Source organism: Ranitomeya variabilis, chromosome 2, assembly GCF_051348905.1.
Source record: "Ranitomeya variabilis isolate aRanVar5 chromosome 2, aRanVar5.hap1, whole genome shotgun sequence".
NCBI classification, from domain to species: Eukaryota; Metazoa; Chordata; class Amphibia; order Anura; family Dendrobatidae; genus Ranitomeya; species Ranitomeya variabilis.
This window is the reverse complement of record NC_135233.1, coordinates 478,612,499-478,638,304: the sequence shown is the minus strand read 5'-3', so window position 1 is coordinate 478,638,304 and position 25,806 is coordinate 478,612,499. Positions and strand designations below refer to the sequence as shown.

General features: G+C 44.9%; 2 protein-coding genes across 9 annotated transcripts in view; one reads left to right on the top strand and one right to left on the bottom strand.

The window, feature by feature from the left end:
• The window catches only part of CHID1 (chitinase domain containing 1), a 670,857-nt gene extending 664,431 nt beyond the window's left edge, over positions 1–6,426 (top strand). For both annotated transcript variants that reach the window (XM_077287837.1, XM_077287836.1), the window contains exons 11-13: positions 635–715; positions 1,082–1,124; positions 4,663–6,426. In XM_077287837.1, coding sequence (XP_077143952.1) covers positions 635–715; positions 1,082–1,124; positions 4,663–4,761 — 223 coding nt within the window. In that variant the 3' untranslated portion in view covers positions 4,762–6,426. The remainder of the gene's footprint in view (positions 1–634; positions 716–1,081; positions 1,125–4,662) is intronic.
• A 17,656-nt stretch (positions 6,427–24,082) lies between these two features.
• The window catches only part of TSPAN4 (tetraspanin 4), an 878,525-nt gene continuing 876,801 nt past the window's right edge, over positions 24,083–25,806 (bottom strand). For all 7 annotated transcript variants that reach the window (XM_077287830.1, XM_077287827.1, XM_077287829.1 and 4 more), the window contains one exon: positions 24,083–25,783. In XM_077287830.1, coding sequence (XP_077143945.1) covers positions 25,715–25,783 — 69 coding nt within the window. In that variant the 3' untranslated portion in view covers positions 24,083–25,714. The remainder of the gene's footprint in view (positions 25,784–25,806) is intronic.

Sequence of the window (25,806 nt, the reverse complement as noted above, 5' to 3'; positions counted from 1 at the left end):
AGAGGAAGTCTGGGATGAGCTGCAGCCCTGGCTTCTCTGCATGTTCAGTTCATACGAAGGCGGAGCCAGTGACGCCAGTGCTGATTGGGTGCTGGAGTCATGTGCCACAACACCTCATAACGGCCCTGTCAGTAGAGACCTCCTCTTTATAGGTGCTGGCTGTACGTGCAGTGAATGTGCCCCTAGACGGACCAGTATAACGAGACCCCAGTGGCTGAGCTGCTTTTATTTGGGTGAGCAGCGGAACATTCATAGAATGTAACTGTCGGGCCTAAACCTCATACATGTCTGATAGTTGTGCGATAAGGGCTAATTGAATGCCATGCCTTACTGTTCATTGAATCCGAGCAGGTACCTCGCTCATCTCAATGAGCCCTTAAGCTTTCATCTATTAGAAAAGGAAACATTCATTAATCAAGCATAGCGGCAGCTAATTATTGGGTGGTATTTGAGGTAAAGTTTAATGCCATCCTTTCAATGCTTGACTAATTTCTCATGAAACGTACAACTGATAGCGAGCGCCAAGCTGCAGAGACCATTATTTCTATGTTAAGTAGAATATATGAGGAGGAAAAAGCCCATCTGCGCCGTTAAGCTGACTCCGCATTAACCCCACCGCTTGTTTGATCTGCAGGTACATTGAGATACTGAAGGAGCATAAGCCGAAGATACTGTGGGACCAGCACATTGCGGAACATTACCTGGAATATAAAAAGTGAGTACCACATGGGGTCGTCCTGCTCTGTATGGGATAGATGAGGACGGACAGGGAAAGGACACAAATCTGTAGACCACCATAGTCACAAGATCACGCAGAACCATCCGGCACTCAGCAATAATTTATAGTTATTTTCTCTGCTTAGTGGCTGATTGTATTTCATGTCGGGAAAATTGCCACAAAAAGTAGAACAAATGGCTCTTAACCATCATCAGATTGCCCAGGCTTATTGTTAAAGAGAACTGGGGTCTGGGCCCCCCGGAAAGGTTTAACCAAACACAGCTGAAGTGTGGATGTCTGTCATATTTCCAGACTGCCATCTCTGCAATGTTCAGCTTCTTAAGACGTGTTGTTTTCTTACAGGAATAAAGGAGGAAAGCATGCAGTCTTCTATCCAACCCTGAAGGTGAGGAATGGAAAAGTACATTGTCCGCCTCTTACCTATAGGGCAGTGTTCCCCAAGTCCGGTCCTCAAGAGCCACCAACAGGTCATGTTTTCAGGATTTCCTTAGTATTGCCCAGGTGATAATTGCATCACCTGCACAGGCAATAATTCCATCACCTGTGCAATGCTAAGGAAATCCTGAAAACATGACCTGTTGGTGGCTCTTGAGGACCGGACTTGGGGAACACTGCTATAGGGGATGAGGTGGGGCTGCTAGAATATCCATAGGTTCACCAAGCCATGGATGTTCACTTTCCATATAATCATGCACATTCTTCTAATGCATAGCTCTTTACCGGAAGGAGAAAGTCCCCTGCCGCTGCTGTTGTTGCCGTTGGGATGGATGTGATATGCTAATGGATAAGAGGAGTATTTTCCAGAGGAGACATGTTGAAGTTGTAAAACAAAACAATGAATTGCATGAAGGGAGAAAATGAGTTGTAAGACCTCATGCACACAGTACCATATGACACTTTGAGATTTATATGTGCGTTTTTTCCCATTGAGACAATAACCAGTACACATTGTGATGTTTCTAAAAGATCCCTATACCCAGTTTAAATAGTTCAGTCTGCATTGTAAAATACCATTAACAGGTGTCTGTCTGTCAGAGCTTATTTCTACTATCTTCAATTAGAAATAACTTAAGTCCAAAACTAGACATTGGAAGTACCATGGCACGGCCCGCGGAGCAGATCGTCTTCCATCTGTGCCCCACTAATCGTTGGTAAGCTTGCATTACAGTTTTGGGAAGCATGGTGATAGAGAAAGCACAAAACAGCATCATTACACTAAGGTACCGACATTTCCATAGGATTACACTTACGCACCACACATATCTGGTACAGAGCCAACATGGGTGTGTGCAGTATAGGGTCTAACTTGCTGGTCCTCCAGAATATTTCATTATGGTGAAAAAGCTTAGAGAACCTGTCATCTGATTTATACTGCCCAAACCGTGATAAGTATGAATCAGACAATGGCTGCATTATTATTTTTATCTATAAAAACAATGCAGCATATCAGAGAAAACATACTCTGAAAGTCTGCCGGGGACTATGTATCTCAGCTGAGTAGCACAATGCAGGTATCTGGTGGCTTCTACCTGCAGAGCCCTTTCAGTCTAAGAGAAAAGGGTGGGGACAAGCTGCCAGGGATCAGCCTTGGACTAGTCATACAAGTTATATGGTCTCCATGTAGTAGCACAGCCAGACGCCTTGTGCAGGATGGGGATAAGCCACCAGCGATCAGCCTTGGACTAGTCTTTCAAGTCATATGGTCCCCATGTAGTAGCACAGCTAGACGACTTGTGCAGGATGGGGATAAGCCACCAGCGATCAGCCTTGAACTAGTCATACAAGTCATTTGGTCGCCATGTAGTAGCACAGCTAGACGACTTGTGCAGGATGGGGATAAGCCACCAGCAATCAGCCTTGAACTAGTCTTCCAAGTCATATGGTCGCCATGTAGTAGCACAGCCAGACGACTTGTGCAGGATGGGGATAAGCCACCAGCGATCAGCCTTGGACTAGTCATACAAGTCATTTGGTCCTCATGTAGTAGCACAGCCAGACGACTTGTGCAGGATGGGGATAAGCCACCAGCGATCAGCCTTGAACTAGTCTTCCAAGTCATATGGTCCCCATATAGTAGCACAGCCAGACAACTTGTGCAGGATGGAGACAAGCCGCCAGGGATCAGCCTTGGACTAGTCATACAAGTCATATGGTCCCCATGTAGTAGCACAGCCAGACAACTTGTTCGGGCAGCATGAATCAGATGACAGGCTTCTTTTCACCAGATCCCTCTGTAGCAGTTAAAGCTGAACATATGCTTTAAATTGCTGTATTCTTCCATGTAAACCATGGCCATTGCTACATATTTACATTGCAAGAGTAGTTCCGAGCTCAGTGATTTAGCTTTATTTTGCCTGCAGGATTAATTGATTTCAGCACCTTCTTGAGAGGATTGTGGACTCTAGATGCTGCAGAGAAATTGCTATATTTGAAGCTATTACATGCACTGCTCCAAAAAATAATGGAAACACTTCTACAACACCGTATAACCCCATATCATTCAAAATTCACAGATATCAATCTGTCCAGTTAGGAAGTACGAGTTATTTGCACCAAAGCAGGTGACATTGATTCACAATCAAAGTGACAACAGGAGCAGAGACAGTAAGACAACCCAAAAGAGGGAATGGTGTTGAGGACAGTGGCCACAGACAATTCCTCTCTACATATCCATCCTGGCTCTGATTCTGCTCTAGTTTTGCATCTCGCTTTTGTCCTTGTCACTACCGGTTTCTTGATGCGGTACCCGTACATGTAGTCCTGTTCCTACAGGATGGCACATCCATATGCATCATTGCAAGATGCATGACTGGTTGCTACACTAGAGAAGACAGACATCGAGAGACATCAACCCAGCGAAAGACTGGTATCTACTTCTTTGTGCAAGGATGAACATGGGCAGCACTGTCAGAGTCCTACAGAATGACCTCCAGTGGGCAACTGGCTCTCATGTTTGTGACCAAGCATGGAAAATGGTCTCCAAGAGAGCCCAAGGTCTTGTAGTAGGACCTGTGCACACGTGACCAACACTGTGCAGCTTGATTGGCATTTGCTAGAGAACATTGGCATCCCGTTCTGTTCACAGTAGTGCCACTGATTGTCTAGGAGCTCACTGATGCCAGATCCATGTCTGGAACGTCCTCGGGACACCATCCACAGTCTCATCGGGAGCATTCCCAGGTTCTGCATATAAAGCACATGGGGGCTGTGCACATTACCGAGTCACACTATGATCTGTCATAATGAAATTCACAGAAAATGGATACACAAATGATTTCAATCTCTTAGGGTATGGTTCCACGCTCCATATACGGCAGCACTTTGTACGCAGCACATGTCCGCTCTATCCATAGCGCTGCCAGCTTTTGTACGTGTGGTGATTCCGCATGTGTTCAATGAACCATGCGGAATCACCGCATCCAAGATATTGAACTGTGATATTTATCTTGCGGAGTCTGACGCAAGATAAGTAGACAAGCTGCGGTCTAGAAAGACACGCTGCATGTGTGTATACGCAGGGAAGCCGGAAGCGTCCCTGCACACACAGTGGAGATAGGATTTCATAATATCCCCTCCACTATGCTGTAGCATCTGTACGCAGTGTCCAATCCGCAGCATTTACTGACCGTGGAAACATACCCTTTGATTTCCGGGCTGATTAGGAATCCTGTGCTCTGTTGGTTGATGATTTTTGTTCACATTGACTGTTGATACATCACTGTGCTCCCATGCTCCCATTGAATGACAAACTTTATATTTGCAAAGATTTTAAACTTGAATCTTTCTTTCATAGAGATCCTATTTTATATTGTACTTTTTGGGGGCCCAAAAATCTTGTTTGAAAAAGGTATTTCTCAAAAATGTAGTATAACAATGAATCTTCCTTCATGCCAGTTTGTTTGTAATTTGTTTTCATCTATCAGTCTATACAGGTGCGACTAGACCTTGCAAAGGAGCTGGGAACTGGGATATCTATCTGGGAGCTGGGACAAGGCTTGGACTATTTCTATGACCTTTTATGATAACAAGCTGTGATTGTACGAGGAACGGACATGTTTATTAAAAGCAATACAGATGACACCGAAGCTGGAAGTTCTTACCTTGGTCTGTTCACACAGCACTTTGGGTTTGATGTCCCTAGTGCCCTGCGTAAGCTCTAAATTCTTTATTTCTTCACCTTTCTGCACTTTCTTCTCGATGGGACTTTAAATAGCTAAAAAATAACCTTTCAAACCATAAAGTTACTTTTTTTTTTCCTTTAAGGAAGTCTGGAAGCAGTTCTCAATGACTTCACATGAAGTTCTGTATAACAAACTACTTTCAATATGTAGACTAGTGATGAATGCTGCAACTTCAGGCTTTAGTCAAGGGTTCCTGGTAAGATATAAAGTATCAAATTTCTGCACAACTCGACTATGCATTAGAGCAAAATGATGCTCTGAGCCTACTGTAAGCTTTTTTTTATTCTAGAATTACTTTCCTGTACTAGATATACTTTACTCGAACTTTTGCCTTAATTTAAATTTGGTCTCTTTTGCTGTTAAAGTGAATAAATATAATATCAAGTTATTAGACCAATGACTAAAAGCATGTGAGTACAGATCCTTTCATCTTTAATAAATACATACCTTGTGTGTAGCATTTTATCTTGACATTTTAGAGAAATCCAGCGTTGAAGTGCAGGGGGCCAGCGCTGCACTTGCAATTCTTTTGTCTCTCTCCCTTTCCCCTGCCCACTGCTGGCCTCAGGTCTCTGACGGACAGGTCATTCTTCTCTTGGTGACCTGCTTGAGATTTTGCACAGGCGTCGTCATTGCTCTGGTGGTGTTTATCAGAGGGGGGAGGGCTTGCGCAGTTCGATAGTCCAGCTCTCACAGTGTCATCAGGAATGTACTTTGCATGCTCTGCCCCCTTTGAGTAGATGCCCCCAAGGTAATGACGGTGCCTGCTCAAAGTCAGGCGGTGGAGGCAGGTCATTGAGACAAGAAAGACCTATCTGTTAGAGGTCAGTGATGAGTAGGGAAAAGGAAGTGAGGCAGCAGATATGGAAGTGCAGTGTCCGCCCCCTGCTCCTGTAAACAAGCAAGACACCGCCCACTTTTACTGCAGTCATAATGCGAGCTGGCAGAACACTAGGTTTTCATGGAAAATTTCAGCAGCTACTCACTCTAGTTTTTAAAACTGCAAAATGTGAAACCTGCTAAAATTATTTTTCATATTTTGTACTTTAAAAAAATTAAAGTTAATATTTTTTTTTATATATAAAAACATTTTGCATATTTTCAATTGTTGAAAAACAATATATTTTTGATAGCACATTCCCATTAAATGCTAGAGATTTCCAAGATGTGAAAATAGAATTCTACAAGTAAGGTAAGGATTTACTAAGGATTAAAGGCTCTTTACTCACATGCCATTAGTTAGGGGTCTAGTATCCTGATGATAGGTTCACTTTAAACAAGAATGTACCTGAGTCAGTCTATCCTAGTTCTAAGGAAATTAAAAGTATGACGCAAACTGGCAAAATTAATTTTTTTTTAAATTTGAGTCATAAATGCTGCAACTTTTGGGCTAGAAGTTTTTTTCTTAATAAATACATAAGAAACAGCGCTGATCTGTTTTGGGAATGCTATTATTAAAACATAATTTGCATAATTAAAATTAAAAGTGAATAAATGAAATATTCTGTTGTCTTGTAATAGTTTTAATCTGGGATTCGGACAATATTGTGTAATGTATAACAGTAAACAGGCTATAGTAGACTACTTGTTAAAAATCTTGGGGAATGTTTGCATTTTCCTGTGTATACATCTTTGATGAAAAACGACAAGATCACTGAGGCACAAAATGAAGGCACCTAGCAAACACGTATGAGCTCAGTATTTATATAGAGAGTTGTTATTTTTCCTGCCACTTCTTTCCCTTTTACAACTGTCTTCACTGTTCATGGTGTCATGCGTCGGGGTTCGAACCCTTGAACCTCTGCTTTGTGGCCAGCTTCTCTGTGCTGAGCCACAGCAGATACACTTATTTCTGGGTATTTACTTTCTGTTATCCATGATTCAGTCGTTTAGGGTAACAGGTGTTTTCATTTTCTCATTTGTCTGCCTGATTATTTTTAGGGTGCGGCTTTACATACCTTCCCCCTGCTGGTATTTCCTGCTGGTGATAGTCTCATTCGGATCTCCAGCCATACTGCTATAGTTTAAGTCAGACAGAGAAATGGTTTATCTCTCTACTCTTTACCCTGCACTTATCTTCTGTTTCTTTTTAGGAAGTAGGCAGCCTATTCTCGAACATTACTTATTCAGTCCTTTATCTTGTATTCTGTGGTTTGTTTTACTCACTCTGGGATCTCTTTCTATTTCAGCACACTTTCGCTTCTGTAGGTAATTTGCACTCTCCTCTGCCTCCGGTTCTTCAGGAGGAACGTGAAGTGCTTAATGGCCTTTCAGGCAGGATAGGTCTAAGTTGCCATCATCTTGTCTGTGATTAGGACTATCTCTTCTTACACAGGAATCACTACGGATCTCGGGGTCAGGATCACTAATCTGTACAGGAACCAGCAGGGTCCGTTGCAGTTTTTGGTGTAGCATTTATTTTCCCGAGTGACTTGCTACACATTCATAACACATGGTCTCTGAATTGCAGGATGCAATCCATACAGAGAGATACGGTTATGTTCTGCAGCTTATAGATTTATCTGGAGAAAGGATATGAGCAGGGAGAGGCTTCATGAGTTATACAGAGTGTTGTACCTCATCTTAGAGCTTGATTCACAGCTACTCCTCTCAGTACTTCTCTATATTGTTGCTGCTGCTTCTGAGGGTGTGCTGAAGAGGAGAGCAGACTCTGTGTGCTATGTTTAGGAGATGACATAGCAGCTAGTCTCCATGCAAAAGCTTAGATACAAAGTAAAAAAAAAGTTGTGAAAAATACAGGATTCGAGTCACATAATGGGCAGAACAAGCGTTATTCTTCATGTACCTGCTCAGAATGGTTTATTCCGAAATTAGATATATACTTTAAAGCTGGAGCACTCCTTTGTGCCTAACCAAATGGGAGAAAGATGTCTCAGTAGTTATCCAATACTAACACAAGGTGTGAGTAGGTTCTCCCCACTGCAGGCTCAGCCATTCCATGCACGTAGTGTAATTTGTACAGGCGGGCCCTGTTAGAATTGATGGTCCACTCGGATCATAATTCTCCCTGCCAGTGTCCTTGCTACACTGCCTTTTTTTTTCTCCTCTGCTGCTGAGCAATCATTTTCTACAGCACTAATGCCTAAGGAGTTTAACTTTTGAAATGCCATAATGGTCTGATAATAGTAATTCTATGTTACAGTACAAGATAATTATGATCTGATATCTAGAACCAGTATTTATTGAGAACGACAGAGTCAAGGAAGTAAGTTATGAACATGATATATGACTGATCTGACCAGATAACAAGCGAATGTCTAAATACCAATCTCAGGGAGTCCCAGGTACGGTGAAGGCAGTGGCCATAGATAGGTACGTGTCTGTCTTATAAAGATTACAGATGAGATTTATATTTTTTGTGTCTTGTTTTTTTTTTAAAGATTTTCCAACAATTTAGTTGTATGTGACATGACATTTGGGTCACGGTCAGATTCTGGCAGTTGGGATCTCCATTGGTGCAGCCTTTTCTTCGCACTGATTTTTAAGGGAATGTCTCATGTTGTGATCCGCTTTTTGGGCTCCCCTAGTGGTGGCTGGTGGTACTGGAGACTTGTGTGTTCTTTTCTGCCTCAGCTCACCTGCTTCCATCAGTTTTGGGAGTTCCCTATTTAGCCTTGCTCTCCAGTCACTTCCTTGCCGGTCATCATTGTAACCTGAGTCTTTCAGTTGCATGTTCCTGCTACCAATCTGCTGATCAGCTAAGTGGACTCTTGTCCTTTTTGTTTTGTATTTTTTGTCCAGTTTACAGTTTGTCATTTCCTGTTACTGGAAGCTCTTGTGGACTGAAATTGCCACTCCTGTGTCATGAGTTGACACAGGAGTCTTAAAGTAATTTCAGGATGGGTTTTTGAAAGGGTTTTTCAGCTGACCGTGAAGTCCTCTTTTTTATCCTTCCTCTATCTAGTAAGTGGACCTCGCTTTGCTAAATCTACCTTCATACTGTGTATGTCTTTTCCTCTGAACTCACCGTTAATATATGTGGGGGCTACTATCATCTTTGGGGAATTTCACTAGAGGTAAGCCAGGTCTGTTCCTTCCTCTTCCAGGCGTAGTTAGTTCTCCGGCTGGCGCATGGCATCTAGGCAGCCGTAGGAATGCTTCCTGGCTACTGTTAGTTGTGTGGTAGATTTAGGTCACGGTCAGCTTGAGTTTCCATCACCCGAGGGCTAGTCTGTTATTTTGTGTTTCTGATGTTCCCATGCCATTGGGGAATCATGACAGTCTCAGGTATGTGATTGTAAAAGTATATTGTGACAAAGTCACTGGCAAAGTACTGAAGGGGAGATATGTTTCACTGAGGCTGTTAGCTTCTGTGATCTGAAACCTAGAAGTTTGCAGATATTTTAAATGAATGCAGAGGGGACTAAGATCCAATGCAGAGGAGCAAGGCAAAAAGGAGACCACAAGGACCTGATTCATTACTGCACTTGCACCTTTTTTATATAGTTTTTTTTGTTTTTCTTTTGCACCTTGCTTATCCTTCTTTTCATTTGCACCTTTTTTCAAGTCTATTTTATCTACTCACCTATATTTTTTTATGTTCGTCATTAAGGAAAGAGTTTGGGGTTTCCAGATGTTTTTGACTGATTTATCAATTAAGGCTTTTTAAACAATTGCTATATTTTTGAGCAAGTGTACTCCAGTGTTCCCTCCCCTCCCAAAGCCATTTTATGTATACATGAAAATTTAGCACCAATTTTGCAATATTTTAGCAGACCGTATGACTATTTGTACTAAAAAATTAAAAAATAAACCTGCAGAAGTACGTTATCTAAGATAATCCATTTATCTTTGCTTGTCCGGATTGTGTTTTGCATTTAGTAATTTGGAGCAAAAAAAATCAGTGAGTACAAGACAAAAAAAAAAAGAAAAGGGACTTGAAATGCTGAAGGTATAGATTAAAAATATGCAAATAAATCACTTTATGTTAAACTTTTCTTTATAAAGAACCCAAGGGTTGCTTTAAAGGGAATGTGTCAGCAGCTTTTTTTGCTATGTAATCTGAGAGCAGTTTGATGTAGGGACATGGAACCTGATTCCAGTGATTATGTCACTTATTGGTCTGCTTGCTGCAGTTTTGATACAATCCATGTTTTATCTGCTGAAGAGCTTTGAATGGTGAGTCGTCACATTTATAGCCCACACCACTGATTGGCAGATTTCTATGTGCAGTCTGCATTAACAGAAAGCTGTCTATAAGTGGTAAGGGTTGAGGTTACACAGAGCTGGAGGACTAGATGGCACAAGACACCTAGTCCTGTAGTGATAATCTCATGTGTCGCCCTCTTCTATAGCCAGTGCAGAGGCTGATTTCAATATACAAGTCACTGCCATGCGCCACTAATGACTTGCAAGCCAATGTCAGCTGCCAGTCTCTGATTGGCCGGCGGCATGTATGGTAGTGCAGGGACCCGGTGGGTTTCTGTGCCGCAATAAATTTCAGCTGAATGTGCGTCCCCATCAGACATCCAGCTGAAATGGCTGCTATCGTCGGCCGGCCCTGCTCCCGGACAGGCCCGGTCGGGCAGTCACACACTCTGCAACCGCGATCGTTACTACACTATTCAGGCTTTGTAGTGATTACCTGCAGTCTCTCAATTGTAAAAAATGTTGTTTTCAGTTTGTATCAGTTTTCAGTCTCTGATGTTTCCATAACTGGACACCAGGGTTCGAGAAAAGTTTAGCAACTGGTTTATTATGTTCAAGGTCTTCACCTGCTGTGTATGTGCCCATATCCAGGGACCGGTCCAGGTGTCCTTGACCTCCAGATCCACATCCAGATCCACATCCAGGGACCTCTCCAGGTGTTCTTCACCTCCAGCTCCTCATCCAGGGACCTCTCCAGGTGTTCTTCACCTCCAGCTCCTCATCCAGGGACCTCTCCAGGTGTTCTTCACCTCCAGCTCCTCATCCAGGGACCTGTCCAGGTGTTCTTCACCTCCAGCTCCTCATCCAGGGACCTGTCCAGGTGTTCTTCACCTCCAGCTCCTCATCCAGGGACCTGTCCAGGTGTTCTTCACCTCCAGCTCCTCATCCAGGGACCTGTGCAGGTGTTCTTCACCCCCAGCTCCTCATCCAGGGCCTGTCCAGGTGTTCTTCACCTCCAGCTCCTCATCCAGGGACCTCTCCAGGTGTTCTTCACCTCCAGCTCCTCATCCAGGGACCTGTCCAGGTGTTCTTCACCTCCAGATCCTCATCCAGGGACCTGTCCAGGTGTTCTTCACCTCCAGCTCCTCATCCAGGGACCTGTCCAGGTGTTCTTCACCTCCAGCTCCTCATCCAGGGACCTGTCCAGGTGTTCTTCACCTCCTCCTCCTCATCCAGGGACCTGTCCATGTGTTCTTCACCTCCTCCTCCTCATCCAGGGACCTCTCCAGGTGTTCTTTACCTCCAGCTCCTCATCCAGGGACCTCTCCAGGTGTTCTTCATCTCCAGCTCCTCATCCAGGGACCTGTCCAGGTGTTCTTCACCTCCAGCTCCTCATCCAGGGACCTGTCCAGGTGTTCTTCACCTCCAGCTCCTCATCCAGGGACCTGTCCAGGTGTTCTTCACCTCCTTCTCCTCATCCAGGGACCTGTCCATGTGTTCTTCACCTCCTCCTCCTCATCCAGGGACCTCTCCAGGTGTTCTTCACCTCCAGCTCCTCATCCAGGGACCTGTCCAGGTGTTCTTCACCCCCAGCTCCTCATCCAGGGCCTGTCCAGGTGTTCTTCACCTCCTTCTCCTCATCCAGGGACCTGTCCATGTGTTCTTCACCTCCTCCTCCTCATCCAGGGACCTCTCCAGGTGTTCTTTACCTCCAGCTCCTCATCCAGGGACCTCTCCAGGTGTTCTTCATCTCCAGCTCCTCATCCAGGGACCTGTCCAGGTGTTCTTCACCTCCTTCTCCTCATCCAGGGACCTGTCCATGTGTTCTTCACCTCCTCCTCCTCATCCAGGGACCTCTCCAGGTGTTCTTCACCTCCAGCTCCTCATCCAGGGACCTGTCCAGGTGTTCTTCACCCCCAGCTCCTCATCCAGGGCCTGTCCAGGTGTTCTTCACCTCCTTCTCCTCATCCAGGGACCTGTCCATGTGTTCTTCACCTCCTCCTCCTCATCCAGGGACCTCTCCAGGTGTTCTTTACCTCCAGCTCCTCATCCAGGGACCTCTCCAGGTGTTCTTCATCTCCAGCTCCTCATCCAGGGACCTGTCCAGGTGTTCTTCACCTCCAGCTCCTCATCCAGGGACCTGTCCAGGTGTTCTTCACCTCCAGCTCCTCATCCAGGGACCTGTCCAGGTGTTCTTCACCTCCTTCTCCTCATCCGGGACCTCTCCAGCTGTTCTTCACCCCCAGCTCCACATCCAGGGCCTGTCCAGGTGTTCTTCACCTCCAGCTCCTCATCCAGGGACCTGTCCAGGTGTTCTTCACCTCCAGCTCCACATCCAGGGACCTGTCCATGTGTTCTTCACCCCCAGCTCCTCATCCAGGGCCTGTCCAGGTGTTCTTCACCTCCTTCTCCTCATCCAGGGACCTGTCCAGGTGTTCTTCACCTTCAGCTCCTCATCCAGGGACCTGTCCAGGTGTTCTTCACCTTCAGCTCCTCATCCAGGGGCCTGTCCAGGTGTTCTTCACCCCCAGCTCCTCATCCAGGGACCTGTCCAGGTGTTCTTCACCTCCAGCTCCTCATCCAGGGACCTGTCCAGGTGTTCTTCACCTTCAGCTCCTCATCCAGGGACCTGTCCAGGTGTTCTTCACCTTCAGCTCCTCATCCAGGGGCCTGTCCAGGTGTTCTTCACCTCCAGCTCCACATCCAGGCACAGGCAGCTGCTCATCTAGCATTCCATGTGTATAGAGAGGAGCTGAATCTGCTCTGTGTACAAACTGAAGGTTAGCAGGAATAATGAGGCCTGAAAGCATTGATCACAGCTCAGTGTGAGGAGTTTGTCAGATGAAATGCATCTCAAACACACCTCGCAGACGCTTAATACGCCTGTCAGCCCGCTGAATAAACACATCTCCTCCAACACAGAGGAATTCATACCCTCAGTATGATGCCAGTAACTCCTTCTCTACCAGAATTTGGCACCACCACACACCGATCAGCTCTTCTAGGCAATTTCCAGGACATTTTATGTAGGATCGGTCTATCAGTCGTGTAAGGGTTAACTTGCAGGTAGTGTAATGGATTTGGTTTGTGTACTCGACAAATATGTTGTCCAGATGGCTGAACATCCTCTATTTTCTGAAGCCTAAATACCACAAAGCTTCATCTATGACAGCTTGTGCCCTATTTGTGGCATACAGAATAAAAGGCGCCAGCAGGTTCCATTATTCTCCCACTCCATTTAAAATGTTTGCGAACAAGTATTGTTTTCCCCACAGTATCTGCAATGTTTCAGGCAGACGTGTTTGTCCTGTGTGAAGAGAAGAATCCTTGTGTGATTCATGGATTAGGCGGTGGTATCCCACTCAGATGTTGTGATCACAGACCCCCTCTCCGTGTAGCCCTGAACGTCACACTGACTCTGCGGCCATAGATTTAGAGGAAATGGCCAAACTCGATAATGACAACGGCAGGAGATCTTTGTGGATGTTCTTCATTTCACGTCTTTGCCGTGGTTTATGTATTTAGTCAAGAATACTCCCATGGCACCCCGACACTAAAATGTGCAGATTATAGCGGTATTATCCTCAGTGCAGAATGCGCTTCAAAGCCGAGAGGGTACCAACCAGGTGACTATTCTACTGACTGGCAAGGACAGTAAATTATTTCTTTAATTTCTAAGAACGATATATCCAGCATATAAGATCCACATGAGTTTTAATTAGGTGCATAGTAATGAAAATGTCAGTAATTGGATTATTGTATGTACTTGGGATGTGTACAGGGGAGGCCCAATTTCATATCAGTTATTCACAAGAATCTGTCAGCAGGATTTTATGGTATCTGACAGCAGAATTATATAAGACAGAGACCCTGATTCCAATAATGTGTCACTTACTGGTCTGCATGCTGTCATTTTGATACAATCAGTTTTCTGAATGCTCAGCTGTGTATAAGCCCGCCCACAACACTGATTAGTAGCTTTCTGCGTACACTGTACATTGATAGAAAGCGGCTAATCAGTGGTGGGGCATGGTTGGACTAGGAGGCACAAAACACTTGGTCCTGTAATGATAATCTCTTGCTGATAAATCACTGATTTTATTGACATAACCACACAGCCTAGTAAGTGAAACATCACTGAAATCAGGGTATCTGCCCCTACATCATATTACATATGAAAAATCTGCTGATGGATTTCCTTTAAATGGGCCATGTTGGTCATTTGTGCATTGCTATGATGTGTCACCAATGATTACCTATAGGGAAAACTGTAGCATGCACTATTCTCCTCCGTGTTTCCAATTTACACCTATTCAAGCCTATGAGTGAAAACAAAAATTGGACCCCATACAGATCACTTGTATAACATCTGACTTTTATGGATACATTGTTATTGTTTACATAGGAAACTGTTTTGGTCTTGTAATTATTTTTCACTTCTGATGTATAAAGCGGATGATGAAAAAATTCAGACTTTTTTATCTCTGAAAATCAGATGTTTTTGTTTTTTTGTTGCGCTCATGTGAACGTAGCCTAATGATGACGCTACACGCTGTCTTTGGTCGTGAATTAGATTATGCAGACAAAGAGTGCTACATTGCGCCATAATGCACGTGAATGCAATTGCATTGTGTCCCACAAGTTATCACCCCCATGAAAAGCCAGACGCAATAAGTCAGAACCTTGGACCCCATTCCCTTGCATTAGGCCCGAGACGTAGCGGCAGCATAAAGCAATATTTGTCTGTGACCTGCGTTGTGGCCAAAGTCACAGTGTAGCACCAGCCGCCTTATACAGGCGAAGCAGTAGGTGAGAGTCGTAGCCACACTTTTTTTCTTCACTTGGCCCGAAAATTACATTCTCCAAGCCATGTATTTAAATATCCTATATAAGGCAACCTGGCTTGTTGGTCTCTTGGCCTTATTCTGTGCCCGTCTTAAAGGGTTGTCCAGGCTTGGAGTTCAAATCTGCAGTCACATGACTGCAGATTTGCTAATCCTTACAGAGCACATTCAGTATCTGTTAGACCAAGATAATTTTCCAGTAGATAGGAGTAAAAATATATGATGTGCTTTAATACCCTCTGAATACATCGGCACAATAATATACCGCAGCTGGAAAGGTCCAAGGACAGCGCCATGGTAAGGGTGCTGAATTACTAAAAGTAGGCAGCGTGGGAAGGAAAAAAAAAAAAGGTTATCGGGAGTCAGACATTGCCGAACTGGATTTATTCGGTAATACCGGCAGATAAACCTGAGCTGTGCATAATATGCCAATTCAGCTGCGTTCCCCCGGATCCGTCTCTCTGGAGTCTGCCCAACAGGGGCGATGCAGCGAGCGGCTGCTGATAACTATCTTGGCATATCATATCCTGCATTTACATCTCCTCTAATCCTTTCGGCTGCCAGCCTTGCATGTTTGGAATATATCCGCTCAGTTTTAATGTGAAACATAAATCTCTTTCTGTTTGATGTGTTTTAAGCTTTCGCCGCAGACTATCCCATGTCTGAAGTCGTCTTTTTTTCTTTCTTTTTCTCCCGGTCACTAATAAGCAGTAGGATAGTGGAGGGCATGGAAAAAGGTTTGCAATAATTCTGCGCACCTAGGCCCCGGGTCATTATCATTGCCTGGTTTCATGCTAAGTGCTGACTGCACCGCAGTATAAGGCAGTAATGAGAATATTCCTACCCAGGACAGTGACGGAGGCTGGAGCGCGGCTTGTACACCCGAGCACTGGCCATGTTGGAGCATTTAGGAGGAGAGCCACAGAGCGGATGTCGGTGCCTAATCCATCTATCTTGTGTCTGGCTCAGACAGGTCTGCGGCACATTACACCTGTGTGTCCGCTCCGTACTCATTACCTGTCAGTAGTATTTACACTGCTGCTTCTATCCCTGTATTGTATCCTCACTGCAACGTCCATCTCCGGTGACGGCATCAGATGATGTGGATGTAAGTGCATTAGTGCTGTCCTTTCACCGTACTGACCTAAGACTGTATAACCATCAACATAGAAGATATCCAGGCATAGCACAGGGATAAATAGGAGCTCGCCATGTTCTCGCTTTGTAGGCATCTGGCATCTTATCATGGTTTACTGTTAGAAAACAAATGAACCAGCTGAGTATACGGTGCTAGAAAAATACATAGAAAGGTGGAATCACATTTTTAGAAAATTAAAGGTCATTGCATAACGAAATCCAATTTTCCAGTATCGCTTGCTCATGGTTTCCGCTTGCTGTCAGTCGATAGCGACCACCATGGTTTACTTTGAGGGGATAAAAAATACGCAGAGGAGCTCAGGGGCGCACTGTATGGGGCTGAGCCCCTCTACTATCATCACATCATCAGGACAGATCTGTATGCCCTGTAAGTAAACATATGGGGACTATTACTTCACTACAAGCAGCAGTGGTACTCCCTTGTAGAATTTGGCAGATCATGGTCCGTGCAGTGCGGCTGTGCTTGGTACTGCTGCTAAGTCGCTTTCTTGGGATGTACAACCAGGCACGGCGAATGGACGTCAAAGTGCCATTCTGCTGATGGGCCACGAATGTAAAACCCTTGGGGATATACCTCTTTAACATAGAGTATATTGGAAAATTGGACACATTTTCAGGACGCAATAAATAAGCTTTGTTTGCTGAAAACTAATGTCTCTTTAAAGGGAAGGTGCCACCAGTTTTCTTGTATTTTTTTTTTTGTGTGAAATTAAGCTTAAAATAGTAAATAAAATGTACTAATGCAATGTTTGCACTGTTTGCAAACATTTCTATATGAAAAATATTATATATTTTCTTACAAATATATATATTTACCACTAGGGGGAGCATTTTCAGTTTTAGACCTCAAGCAGCTATAGTGAGACTTACCAGCTTTACTGTTAGCTGGAAAATCTGGGCAGTAACTGCTGACATCAGCATTTCCCTCCCCTTTTGGGTGGTCTAACATCCCTGGGGCAGAATGAAGAGCAGCATCATAGGGCAGCGCCATTTTGTGTGTGACTGACCTGTGATCTACTATCACCAGCAGTTACTGCATCAGAAGCTCAGCTTGTTTACAGAGGAGCAGAAGATGGTGGACTCAGCAGCATGGTGGGCTGGAGGAAGAGTGAAGTGGTGTGTGTGTTAGTGATGTGTCGTCCGTGAACGAGCCAATACAAAGAGCCGGCTCCCTGCTGTGAATGAAAGGAGTCGGCTCTGCAGTGTGGGTGAGCCCAGTCTTTTTTTTTTTTCCTTTCTTGTCTGGGCCTGGCAGCTTCTCAGATTCAGCCAGTGAAGTGTGACTGTGACTCGTGGGAGGAGCAGACAGCAGAGAGGTAGAGTGGAGTCTGTGGACTGTAAATAAATGCATGGGAGTTACCATGTGACCCAAAGAAAGGGGCAATATTACACTGGCTTGAGTGGCTTCCTCCCTGGTATGTGACTGTGTGGGAGGAATGACAAATTGTATGTTCATCATCATCATCTGCAATGACCTGTGAGTTACCTTTTGTCCCAAATAAAGATACACTTTACTGTGGCCTCATCCATGGCATATATACATATATGGTACTAGATGGTGGCCCGATTCTAACGCATCGGGTATTCTAGAATATGCATGTCCACGTAGTATATTGCCAAGTCACGTAGTATATTGCCCAGCCCACGTAGTATATTGCCCAGACACGTATGTAACAGGTTAAAAAAGAGTTAAAATAAAAAATAAACATATACTCACCTTCCGAGGGAGCCCTTGTAGTCCTGTCGCCTGTGTGCGGTGCACGTGGCAGCTTCCTGTCCCAGGGTTGGATGCGCGCAGGACCTGTGATGACGTCGCGGTCACATGACCGTGACATCATGGAAGGTCCTTGTCGCATACCATCCTTGGCACTGGAGCCTGCCGCTTGCACTGCCGAGGAGAGGACGCGACGACGGAGGGTAAGCATAGCAGGTTTTTTCTATTATTTTTAACATTAAATTTTTTTTACTATTGATGTCGCATAGGCAGCATCAATAGTAAAAAGTTGGGGTTAATAGCAGCAGTTACGCAGTGCGTTAAACACGGCATAACGCGGTCCGTTACCGCCGGCATTAACCCTGTGTGAGCGCTGACTGGAGGGGAGTATGAAGCGGGCACTGACTGCGGGGAGGAAGGAGCGGCCATTTTTCCGCCGGACTGTGCCGGTCGTTGATTGGTCGTGGCTGTCTGTGCGGCCTCTCCGGGGTCTGTGCGGGACCGTGGGTGGTCTGTACGGCCTGCCGGGGGGTCTGTACGGCCTGCCGGGGGTCTTTGTGTCTGTGCAGGCATCGTCCGATGGGACTACAAGTCCCATCGGACGATGCCTGCTACACTGACAGTGATTGACACATTAGCCAATGATGGGACAGTAGTAGTCCCATCATCCGGCTAATGTGTTGAATATAAAAAAAAAAAATACTCCATACATGCTACATACATACTCCATACAGTACATTCATACAATACATACATATAGACATACAGTACATTAAACATAGATTACATACTCACCATTACATGTCATTTTGTTCCCCGAAGCCAGTGTCATCTGTAAAAAATATGAAAAAAACAAACAACCAATATACTACCTGTCCGCAGAAATCCACGAGTGTCCCACGACGATCTCCCGTGGAGAGCAGCAGCATCAGATAAAAAACCGGATCCGGTGGGAAAAACCGGATCCGGCGGAAAAAAACAGATCTGACGAAAAAAAACGGATCCAACTGAAAAAAAACGGATGACGAAAAAAACCGGATCCGGCGACAAAAAAACGGATCTGACGAAAAAAAAACGGATCCGGTGACCAAAACCGGATCCGGCAGGAAAAAAATGGATCCGGCGGAAAAAAAATGGATCCGGCGGAAAAAAAACGGATCCGGCGGCAAAAAAATGAATCCGGCGGGAAAAAAACGAATCCGGTGGGAAAAAAACAGATCTGATGAAAAAAAAACGGATCCGGCGACAAAAAAACAGATCTGACAAAAAAAAAAAAACGGATCCGGCGACAAAAAACGGATCCGGCAGGAAAAAAATGGATCTGGCGGAAAAAAAAAGGATACGGCGGGAAAAAACCGGATCCGGTGGAAAAAAAACGGATCTGACAAAAAAAAAAACGGATCCGGCGACAAAAAAACGGATCTGACGGAGAAAAACGGATCCGGCGGGAAAAAAACGGATCCAGTGGAAAAACGGATCCGGTGGAAAAAAACGGATCCGGCGAAAAAAAACACGGATCCGGCGGGAAAAAATGGATCTGGCTGAAAAAAATGGATCCGGCGGAAAAAAACAGATCTGGCGGAAAAAAACCAGCATGCGCTGCCAAAACTCCGCCCCCTGCTTCCAGACTTCAGAATGGGCAGCGGATGTGTTGAATAACTGCATCCGCTGCCCACGTCGGGCACAAATTTCACAACGTGCGTCGGTACGTAGGCCCGACGCATAGCGACGGACCTGTACCGACGCAAGTGTGAAAGAGGCCTTTATGAGCGTTGAATTAAAAAAAGAAAAGAAAAAAACCGGCGTGGGCTCCCTTGCAATTTTCTGCGCCAGAGGGGGAAAGCCGACGGCCGGGGGCCAATATCTGTAGCCTGCTATGAATATCAGCCCGCAGCTGTCTGCGTAGCCTTTACTGGCTATTAAAATAGGGGGACCGCAGAAAAAAAAATTACGTCAGGTTTCCCTATATTTTATAGCCAGAAAGGCTACGCAGACAGCTGCGGGCTGATATTCATAGCCTAGAGAGGGGCCATGGATATTGCCCCCCCCCCCCCCCCCCCCGGCTACAAATACCAGTCCACAGCCGCCCCGGAAATGGCGCATCTGTAAGATGCGCCAATTCCGGCACTTAGCCCCTCTCTTCCCACTCCCCTGTAGCGGTGGGATATGGGGTAATAAGGGGTTAATGTCACCTTGCTATTGTAAGGTGACATTAAGCCGGGTTAATAACGGAGAGGCGTCAATAAGACGCCTATCCGTTATTAATCCAATAGTAAGAAAGGGTTAATAAAACACGCACACATTAGGAAAAAGTATTTTAACCCCTTTCTGCCAGCTGACGGAATAGTACGTCAGCTGGCAGATCCCCTGCTTTAAGGTGGGCTCCGGCGGTGAGCCCACCTTAAAGCCGCGACATGTCAGCTGTTTTGTACAGCTGACATGTGCGCGCAATGAGCGCGAGCGGGATCGCGATCCACCCGCGCCCATTAACTAGTTAAATGCCGCCGTCAAGCACTGACAGCGGCATTTAACTAGCGCTCCCGGCCGCGCGACCAGAAGTGCTCGCACCGCTGACCCCCGTCACATGATCGGGGGTCAGCAGTGCATTGCCATAACAACCAGAGGTCTCTTTGAGACCTCTATGGTTGTTGATGGCCGATTGCTTTGAGCGCCACCCTGTGGTCGGCGCTCAAAGTACACCTGCCTTTCTGCTACATAGAGGTGATCTGTATGTCACCTCTATGTAGCAGAGCCGATCGAGTTGTGCATGCTTCTAGCCTCCTATGGAGGCTATTGAAGCATGCCAAAATTACGAAAAAAGTGTGTTTAAAAATATAAAACAATAAAAAAAAAATCAAACCTACACATATTTGGTATCGCCACGTTCAGAATCGCCCGATCTATCAATAAAAATAAAGGATTAACCTGACCGCTAAATGGCGTAGCGAGAAAAAAAATCAAAACGCCAAAATTACGGTTTTTTTGGTCGCCGCGACATTGCATTAAAATGCAATAACGGGCGATCAAAAGAACGTATCTACACCAAAATGGTATCAATAAAAACGCCAGCTTGGCACGCAAAAAATAAGCCCTCACCCAATCCCAGATCATGAAAATTGGAGACGCTACGGGTATCGGAAAATCGCGCAATTTTTTTTTTTTTTTTTTGAGCAAACTTTGGACATTTTTTTCACCAGTTAGATAAAAAATAACCTAGACATGTTAGGTGTCTATGAACTCGTAATGACCTGGAGAATCATAATGGCAGGTTAGTTTTAGCATATGGTGAACCTAGCAAAAAAGCCAAACAAAAAACAAGTGTGAGATTGCACTTTTTTTGCAATTTCATCACACTTGGAATTTTGTTCCCGTTTTCTGTTACACGGCATGGTAAAACCAATGGTATCGTTCAAAAGTACATCTCGTCCCGCAAAAAATAAGCCCTCACATGGCCATATTGACAGAAAAATAAAAAAGTTATGGCTCTGGGAAGGAGGGGAGCGAAAAACAAAAACGAAAAAACGGAAAAAGCTCCGGGGGTGAAGGGGTTAATATTCTTGATTTCACCATACTTACCACACTTCAGCGCAGTGCTTGGAGTACAGACAGAGGAGCAGGGAGGTAAATCACCCGCACTCCCCACTCTCCTCATCTCCTGGCTCCAGTCAGCGCTTCTGTCCTGCGATAGAGAGTAAGTGGAGCTCGGCAGTTAGCACTGGGCTATAGTAAAATGGCGGCTACTCACACCTACAGCAGTGAGTTGTGCAGCCCACAGAGGCGTGCCCAGCTCACTGCTAATGTGGCTGCAATGTTGGAGATAGGGTCCTCGGCGGTCTATTATCTCCTATGTCCATGGGGTGCCGTAAAATGACACTGCTAGTGTCGTGCTACTGCTGTGAAACCAAGATGTCAGCCCCCAGTTCCTTCTTTCTACTGGTATAACACATGAAATCTGTTTCACATGCATTCAAATCTTGGTTATAGCAGCATGTTATGCTACATTACATTGATTAATGAATGATCTACAAACGCGGTACCTTACCTTTAAGGTATAAACGTAATAAAACTATCTGAGTCTATCTGAATGCATGTCCGGCCATTCTGAGCTTTATTGTCCGGCAGGGCGCCCAGGCTTTATACAGCACCCGACACATCACAGAGCAGAATTGTTCTCAGCCTCAAGGCTCACGCACACGGCAGGGCCTCTGCTGTGCAGTATATGTATGAGATCTTCTCCCCAGGAAGCAATACTCATGGACAAAGCATGCTTCTGTTATTCTGCTGCCATGATATAGGCCTCAGATCTGACAGTACAGCAGGGGCGCCATGCACCCCTATGGCAGAACTTGCATGAATATTGAAAAAGTAATTATCACCAGAGTGAAAATAATTGTAAATCTTGTAGAATATTCACGAGTCGATCACATATTATGTATGAATAACCTGGCTACTATAATGTATCCCGCAGGGAAGATGAGTGCGACAAGACCTGCTCAGTAGTTGTACTAGTCAAGGGCGGTATAAAATGTACCCAACGTCCAAAAATATATATATGTATATGCTTAAAGAGCAGCTATCACCAGTCGGGGGCTGCCCTGTTTATTTAAAAGAGTGGGCTGACTCAGGTTGTTGAATATACAAAATAACAAATGGGATCTTTATCGCCCCTCCCCTAAAGGGCCCGACTTTCTAGCAAAAGTTGGATTTTGAACTTTAAAGATGGGAGATGCCAGCAGTATCACAAAACCCTCCTCTCTGTGAAAGGGCGAGATCTCGCTCTCTGCACTAACCCAGCATTGCTGCATGCTTTACCAAGCTGTTACTGAATGGGAACTGCCCTAATTATTTGTGGTAACAGCTTAGTAAAGCACACGGCAGTGCAGGGTTAGTGCAGAGAGCGAGATCTCACTCTTTCACAATAAGGAAGCCAGAGGATGGTTGTGGGATCCCACTCGCTCTGTCTGCTGGGATCTCACAACGCGGACGTTTGGACTAGTGATGAGCGAATGTGCTGTGATAAGGTGTTATCTGAGCATGCTCGGGTGCTAATAGAGTATCTTCGGCATGCTCAGAAAATATGTTCGAGTCCCCACGGCTGCATGTCTAGCGGTTGTTCGACAGCTGCAACATATGCAGAGATTGCCTAACGGACAGCAGTCCATGCATGTGTTGGGGCTGATGAACAGCGGCAAGACATGCAGCCGCGGGGACTCAAACATATTTTGCAAGTACACCAAAGACAATCGGTTAGCACATGAGCATGTTCAGATAACACCTTATCTGAGCACGTTCGCTCATCACTAGTTTGGACCTAACTTTTCCTTGACAGTGGGTCCTTTAGGGATCTCTTATTTAGAAAAATCGCCAGTGTGAGGCTGCTCACTCTTTTCTTAAAGGGAACCTGTACCTTGGAAATTACTATTTATTTACAGACATGGTTAATCTGCAGGTAAATAGCATTACAATCCTGCCTTGCTTAAAAGCACAGCTACCAGGAGAAAACAAACTTATTTTGACCCTGAAGCTGCCAGTTTCAATCAAACAGGTGGTGCTGGGAGCAATTACAGTCACATCTCGCAGCACCGCTCACTATACTGTGTGCAGCGGCTGTAAGCTTGTCCTATGATTGACGGCTCATGGTGCAGTGCATCTGTGCAGAGCAAGCTGTCAATCAAAGTCATTGGTCGTGCTTACAGCTGACGCAAACCCAGGATAAAGAAGGGTGACTGTAATCTCTCCCAGCACCACCCCTTTAACTCAAAGTTGGCAGTTCCCGGGAGGAAATAAGCACATTTTTTCCCAGTAGCCGCACTTTCCAATGTGACAGGTTCCCTTTAAATAAAAAGAGCAGCCCCAATCTCTAACAGGTATTCCTGTAAGCGTATACCAATCTGATTTTCTAGATTATGATTGGAGATGAACATCTGAGCATTGTGGAGCGGTTGGAACCACATCGTCTTATGCTGTATTGTATTCTCCTAATATGCTATTATAGAAATAGAGGGATGCGAGAGACGCTCTGAGAATGTTACAGGCGACTGCTCTGTATAACTTGCCTCCCGGCCGGTAAAGCTCTTAAACGAAGAGGGGCCTCCAATAGCAGTTCCTGAGGTCAATTTCCTTTGACACTATGCACGAAGCAGAGCGGCAGTATGGCGGTGTGCATGAGCCCTTACAAGGCTTCTAGTCCCTCAGAGTGTTCATTGCATACATACATTAGACACACGACTTAATGAGTGCTGAGAGTAATTTCCCTGTAGATATAAATCAACTCTTGATTTCATTAGCTCCTTGGCGGCCAGGGATCGTCTGTCTAGGACCCAATACACACACAGAGTCTGATAAACATTTTTATTAGAACAAATTTTCACTATACTTCTTGCATAAATTATGTATATAAGTATATACACTGAAAATAGGGAAACATAGTGAGAAACTCGGCAGGGATCTTACCAGGAAGCAGTCATCATTGACTCACAATGCGGATGAAGAGAACGACGTCCGATGTAAGAATTACCCCTCATAAAGGGAGCGGCGATCTACTGCCTCGGCAAGGTTGTGCCAGTATATAAGCCATAAGTGCTTTACTATAAATGGAAACATTGAGATGGAAGGGACAAGCTCATTATTAGCTGCCTTTACGGTTTGGACACGGCTGTCCGGTGTCACCTACAGGTATCCTTCAACAGAGCAATGCTTGACGGACACCTCGGAAGAGACTCAACCAACAAATGCACAGTCTTTTCACTGGTTTCTGTATCAATCTTTATAGAGATGTCTCTTTTTTTTTTTTTTTTTTTTAAAGACGTTATTTCTATATACACTTGGAAATCTGGCAGCCTTTCAGTGTGTGGACGAATTACCGACCTTCTTTAAACAAGCCAGATATCCCTTCACTAATTCTAAGAATGTGATTGCTCATCACCGCCTACAACATTAGGCGAGAAGTTTAAGACATGGAGAAAAAATATGAATCCTAAAATTATAAGACAGGGTGAAAGAATGCATTACTAATATGGAGTGTGGTCCAGTCAACTGGCTCTTCTACGAGGCCATACAAAATTAGGCCTTTGGGTTGTCTATATGGCCTCAAACCTCACTGCCACACATTTACATTACTGCATAGTGCGGCTACTTTCTGACAAACTGTGAATGTAGCGTTGCAGTATGTAAAGACTTGCCCAAATACGGTACATTCACACATAGAGGCTATTCTGCTATGTATTGTTCACAGGGCCTGTAGATGGAAAATATTATTAAAAACTTAAAACTCAAAGCAATGGTAGACTACACATAGACTGTAGTATACACCGAAAACCCTTTTTTTTTTGCTCATTACATTGAAAGCCTTGTGGCAGTGACTTCAGGCTAATTATATGGCAGCTTCTAATGCCAGGAGCTTGGTGTTTGAGGACATATTTTCATTGAAGAAGCCATATTGCCCTCTCTGTAGGCCGCATTGGACTGCATCTGGTAAGCGTGTGAATATAGGTCCGTATTATACTGCAGTAATATGGCAGTTAGAACTTTTGGCAAAGTATGCTTATATACTTCAACTAGACGGTAAGCACTAAAGGCAGCACAGTTTTTGTGTAACACAGTATGGGTTGTAAAGAACAGCAAAAGATGTGCTTCCATTGATCATGTGGTGAACAGTATAAAACCCACGGTTTCCCCCCAGAAAAGCACAGCGGACCCTCCCCGAGTCTTGGTTCCATAGACAATGTGGCACTGTTCTGCCTCCATAATCATGGTCTATATCGTAGAGTTGTCCACTTCCCACCTGGTGTCTGTTCTCCAGCCCTGGAGAAAGTTGCGAGGTTTGGGGGCTCTTGTGCTTTTCGAGGCTGTGGTGGTTTCAAAAAAAGGAGGAAGAACAGAACCAAGGAAGATCTGCTTTGAAAACCACATTAAGTTCCTCCCAGGGACATCTCGGTAATGAGAGCAGGGAGTTGACGGGATGGATGTCTCAGGCGTAGTATGTGTCAGTTTTTGCCATCTGGCAGTACATTGTCATGGCAAATGTAAGTCCGAGGATCTATAGAAGCAAAGAAAATCTTA